At 44.3% G+C, this 6,000-nt stretch overlaps 1 protein-coding gene across 1 annotated transcript in view; it reads right to left on the bottom strand.

Moving 5' to 3' along the window:
* Positions 1–5,490, bottom strand: part of LOC104279361 (protein CASP-like) — a gene marked incomplete at its 3' end in the record, with an annotated part of 38,294 nt that extends 32,804 nt beyond the window's left edge. The window contains exons 1-3 of the mRNA XM_009876627.1: positions 5,463–5,490; positions 5,123–5,260; positions 1,421–1,544 (exon numbers count right to left, since the gene is read on the bottom strand). Coding sequence (XP_009874929.1) covers positions 1,421–1,544; positions 5,123–5,260; positions 5,463–5,490 — 290 coding nt within the window. The remainder of the gene's footprint in view (positions 1–1,420; positions 1,545–5,122; positions 5,261–5,462) is intronic.
* Between the last annotated feature and the right edge of the window lie 510 nt (positions 5,491–6,000).

A 6,000-nucleotide genomic window follows, 5' to 3' on the forward strand; every position in this document is an offset into this window, starting at 1 on the left:
TAAAAAACACATACACATTTCAAAACAAATCTCACACTGATATTTTCTATACAGCATGAGCAAACCTTTAATATGCTCACATTTCTTATGTCCACAGGCACTGTCTTCTTGTTTCTGTCAGTTCTACACGTTTTAACATCATCCGGCCATCCCGGCACCGCGCTCTGCTAAAGGCTACAGGAGTTCTACGACTCGTCTTTGGAAGGGAGTCGCTCCAACATTTCCCAGGAGTCGCTGCTTTTTACGACATTGCTTTTAAGATATTCTGCGGATCCGAATTGTGAACCGGCTTACGAAACCACCACAACCCTACTTGCGCTCCACAGGGTGTGCAAATTTATTCTCCCACACTGCTGACCAGGTTAATAATTATTTATAGTGAGAAACATGCGTCAGCTCCCTCCGTACCAAATTATATACTTTGAAAACTCAAAACCTCTCTTACACACCCATTTATTTGCATTCCGTGACCTGCATTTTATTTTTAAGCATGTCTAAATTGCACTTGCCAAAGCCACTGCTTACATGCTACCTATCAAAAAGTAACCACTGATATTGATGAATTAAACAAACTTTGCATTTGGCAGCAGATTCTTCCCACTCAGACGTGAATTTAACCAACCAACCCCCCGGCTAAAAAGCTCATATAAACTGAAAGGCTTCCACACTAAGTTGAACATATTATAGCTGCAGCGTTATTGCTCCACGGGAGAGATAAATTCTCAAGATAGGGAACACAGCCTGAAAGAACTCCCTCATAAGACCCTTGGTCATGTAGGTTAGTGAGCAAACAAATCAGGCAGGACAAGTTCAAACACTCGCCGCTCATTTGCAAAAGACGAGAAACAAATCCGGGATGCTTCCAAAAAGGAAAAATCGGTAATTAAAATACTTCTTATTTTTGACACATAGGAACAGGCAAACCTTTTCAGGCTAATTTGGGAACACCCCCATCCCCGTTAGACCCTACCATGGGAAGAGGGGTGATGCATTTTTTAGCCAGGCTCTTGGGCTCAGTGTTTCACCTCAGGCAGCTCAGGGCTGTGCGGACCGTGCGACCGCACTGTGACACACCGAGCGGACACAGCAGACTGAATTACATTGTCAGCTAGTGGAGAAAGATTAGTGTCACAAAGGACAATACAGCCAGGGAAGAATAAAAGCAGGTTTGCACCCTTCTGAAGACAACACGCTGCCGCCCCCGTCGCCAATGGTACCTTTTGCTTCCACGCTTTCAAGATTGTTTTTCTGTGCAAAGTTGAGTATCAAATGATTCCGCGCCAAACACATAAATTGCCCGAATCGCTCAATAGATGAGCTGTCTGAGTACACTGAAGAGAGAGTCCTGGCTGGGAAGATTAAACAGAAAACCCCTCTCTCCTCCTCCATCACGTCTACAGACGCACACACGCACACTCACCTCTCCTTCTCCGCGAAATCATTTTGTAACTTTTGTTCTTTTTCAAGGGCTATGTTCTCCGCTTGGTTCTTCAGGGTCTGTTCATATTCTCGGATTTTCTCTTTAAGTGCTTTTATTGTAACCTCTACAGAAAAACAAGAGGGGAAGAGTGAGTTTGCAAAGCTCCACGTGGTTCCACAGCCAAGGCTTCCTTTACCCTGTAGGCTCAGTGTGTTTTAAACTTTAGCTCTTCAACTCTGACACAAAATCAATGGATATGAGTCCCTTTGGAGACCTTTTACTCCCTAAATGTTAAATTGAACTTTAAGTGTTTAGGTTGAGACGGATCAATGGAGTTTGCTGGAAAGCAGAGCGAAGAAGGTTCCTCTAACACGACTTTAAGGAAAAAAAAAGAGGAAGAAAAAAAATCAATTGCAAAATATAATATCACCTTATTGACTAGTCTCAAATTAGCTCGCTGCTGAGTGGAGATTAATAAAGTCCCAGTGTAGGTTTAAGTACGCATTTACACACAGGACAGTTAATTCACATCACTGTGCTCATGTAAAAAGGGCAGTTTTACTATGGTTCATGCACAGATGCAATCTAACGCTAATTGAACCCATATCTGGGACACGGCTACGTTCTGCTTCCCAACTGGTGAAAAATATGGCCGTCAGGATTTAACTGCTGTACTAACAGTAGATCGGACTCAACAGACACTCTGGAGCCCTTCATTTCCAGCTCCTCTAACTGCCTTGTCACCCACACCGGGTTGTAGGCACAAGCGGGAACCATTACAACTTTCTGAGTGCACCCGTAGCCTTCCAGAGAACGTGCAGAAACCCCCTTCTCAGATCAAGGAGCTATTTTGCATTTACTGTGCCTGGTAATGGATGAGGGAAGATGCATAAACGTGCGGAGCTGCGGCGCAGGCTCCCATGGGCAACATCTTGTTACGTGCCTTGATCCGTCGCTGCGCGAAAGCCCTTTGCTCCCACCCCCGGGAAAGGACGGAATCCTTGTAGGGCTCATGAGAGGAAAAGCAGGACATTCACCAGAGTACGCTTTGTAACAATAATGGAATTTGGAAACAGCGTTAGACTGCCGTAAGGCTCGCAGTTAGCAATACGTTTCAATGCACTCGCACAAGAGATGCGGTGGTTTAAACACACCGGCTAATTAACAGATGCTATTAACAAAGCTCCAGGAGAAAACACCTTTGGACATCGAAAGCTTCTCATTCTGCAGAAACATTGCAGAAAGACAAACTCTACCATGAAAAGTAAAGCCGATGGACTTGGGGAAAAAAAAAGTCTCCATAATATCACACAAACCCATGCATCATCTTTCCAAAGTCTAGACTTGGAGACTTGACCAGAGAACAGCAAAGCCAGACAGCAGATAGCTGGCGACAAGGTCTGCTGTCTGGGAATTACACCGAAGGCGGTTTGGGCCACCGTGACCACAAAAAAGGGGGGAAGAGTGGTAAAAGTGATTGCCAGCAACCTGGCTACTTCTGAATGAAGGAGCGGGATTTTGCTAGCTCTGCAAAAATCCAATGAGGCTCATTACTGAGTAACAGGCTGTGAAAAAGACGTGTTACTTTTTTTCTTCTATTTTTTTCTTTTCTCCTTTTTTAAACAAAGGGAAATTCTCTGAGATCCGGGAAGTAATACAAATTCTGATCTTTTCCTGAATAAGCAAAGGATGCTCCTTCACACAGACAAAAGGATACGCATCCCTAGGTACAAAGGGTATGCTTTTTATACCGCACACACTCTGCTCCAGGTATTTGCAGACATAAACCTGCAAAAGTATTTGGGTATACGGAGAAGGACAGAGTGAAATAATCTCATGGAAATGCGTACAGTTTCATCTTGACAAAGTTTGAGTGTTTAATTTCAAAAGGAAACAAGAATAAATGCAGGAAGTGTATAAATACGAAAAAAAAATAGGACTTTTGTAACAAAATTGGTTTTTAACTTTAGGCACCTAATGATACATGTGTTGGACAAGTACCGTTTAACCCTCTACACTGCTTGAAGAACTAAGTGCCTTCTTCCTTGTGCAAGTCAGCACAGGCTTATTAGCCACTGCCATTTACACTGGGTTTTGGAAGAAACATCACAGAATCGTAGGATGGTTTGGTTTGGAAGGGACCTTAAAGATCACCTGGTTCCAACCCCCTGCCCTGGGCAGGGACACCTCCCACCAGCCCCGGCTGCCCCCAGCCCCGTCCAACCCGGCCTTGGACACCTCCAGGGATGAGGCTGCCACAGCTTCCCTGGGCAACCCCTGCCAGGGTCTCACCACCCGCGCAGTGAAGTTCCTCCTACTGTCGAAGGAGAGTAAGTTCTTCCAGGCACCGTACAGATCACACTCAGCCCTCCAAACACAGCGAGTAATGGATCAAAGCACCCTTCGCTACCAACAGGCTTTGCCCTCAGTATCTTATTAATCCCTGTTTGAAACCGAGCGTAAAACTACTGCAGCTGAGTGAAAAACAATGCGAAGACTACGGTGGCAAACTGGAACTTAGTGCACAGCAGGGAAAATAAAAAAAATGTCTGGGAGTGGCTGCAGCAAAAAGCTCCAGAAGTCAAGATCTTTTCCACTTTCTGGGATGAAGCTCTAAGTCATGCCTGGATGGACAGGATGCACAGCCTCGGGAAAACCCTGCACAGCAAACTCCAATTATTGTACATCTTGAGGAAAAAAACTCCCTGGCTTAAAGCATTTTGGCTCCCACGCAACACCTTTAGCAATCTGGAATGAATCCCTCCACGGGTCGCACCGGCTGCGTCACAACTGCTGAAAATGAAACCTAACAGAACCAACTTAGTTGCTAATGGAGCTATCAATTGTTACCCACTTGGGTGCAGCAGTTCTATAACACTAAACAAACAAAAAAACCCCACAACTTGATATTTGCAAATGCCTAGACAACTTCACCCAGAACTGAGCATTACGCACGGAAATGAAAAGCCCCAGGTATAGGCAAAGGAGGTGCACAACGGAGCAAATTTTGTTTTTCCTGGTGCAGAAAACTTTCTTCGGAATCATGAGAAAATCCGAACAGTTGTAACGACAACAGGCTTTAAATCTCATTGAGATTTTCATGCATTTTCATGTACTCTGGTCTCATTAAAACTCACATAAATAATTAAACATTATTAGCTTGTATTTACATTACTCTATGGACGGCCTCTAGAGTAAATACAAAGCATGTGTGCTGAACGTACTCCAGTAACACATTTCAGATTTAGATAAGGAAAAAGAGAGTACGGGGGAAGTTCCATTTTGCACAGATTGGTATGAGTGTATAAAATACCGGATTTTTGTGTTTGCCTGTGTAAAACCCTTGTAGTACAGGCACCCACACGCACGTTCAGCTCGATGCCAGCAGTAGCACCGCCTCCCACGCAATTTCAGTCAGGGGGTAATTTTCAGGTGGCGCTGAAGGCTACAACCAAACACGCAGAATAACAGCTCCATTCTCGGCCTTAGTCTACAGAAAACGAACCTTTTCAACGATTCCAAAGAGTCTACTCAGAGTCGTATCTATATGCACAAATACAGAAGTGGCTGGAATACACTATTATACTTTACTGAATTTCAGTACTGTCAACCCTACCTGTAAGAAAGAAAACTGAACTGAATGACTGTCTTCACATTTCAGCATGCATTAAAAGCTGATAAAAGAATACGTTTGCAACCTACCCTGATTTTTCACCTCGGCGAATTCCTTATTGTACTCCTCTAGAGTTTCCCTAAGTTTCTGGTTCTCTGTTTCAATGTCGTGCATACGTTGAACCTTCAGCTGAAGCTGCTGTCCTAAATCCAAGGCTGGAACTGGATCTGAAAAAGAAACAGTAAAATAAAAGGTAAGATAACAGGAACACATCTGCGACTCGAGCAGTTCAAAGCATGAGTGTTCTTTTTTCCTCCATTCGTACGCATTTTGAGAGCCAGTAAGGCCCTACTTTATTATTCCTGTCGTTCCTCACCTCATACCCTGCAAACCTCAAAACCCAGAGACAGCTCGCTGTGTCTGTGTTACCTGTTAAATCAGGGCACGCCTGCCTCATCCTGGCGTCCCTCCACGAGGCACTGTTCCTGGGTGCAGACAGGCACGACGTGAAGGCACGTCAGGCTTAGGTTTCAAATTTTGGGGTAAAAGGCAATCAAACCGCACAGCTCGCGGACAGCTCACACGCCTCTGCTTCTGCGGGAGCAAATTGCTGAAGCCACTTGTGCCCTCTTGCACAGCTCAGCTCAAAAAGCTTTATTTGATCATGAAGATCTGAGCTGTACTTTCTCTAATTGACAGATCAATAATAAATCAGAAATATCGTGTGGATGTAATTAATTCCTTGAACTTTGGGGCTTTGTGACTCTTGTTCCTGCTTTTCCTTAGGTTACCGGGACATAATCAAATAAAAATTAGAAGTTATTTCAAATGCCCTCTCCGTATTAAACCTCCAGTGTTGGTCCCCTTCTGCTGAACACCTGACGTGAGCAGGGAGTGATTTATTCTGGGACTTCTTCCCAGTCAGAAGAGGAAAACGCTGGAGTCCGATGGACTTATAGAAGAATAT

Source organism: Apaloderma vittatum, unplaced genomic scaffold, assembly GCF_000703405.1.
Source record: "Apaloderma vittatum isolate BGI_N311 unplaced genomic scaffold, ASM70340v1 scaffold38650, whole genome shotgun sequence".
In the NCBI taxonomy this organism is placed as follows: domain Eukaryota; kingdom Metazoa; phylum Chordata; class Aves; order Trogoniformes; family Trogonidae; genus Apaloderma; species Apaloderma vittatum.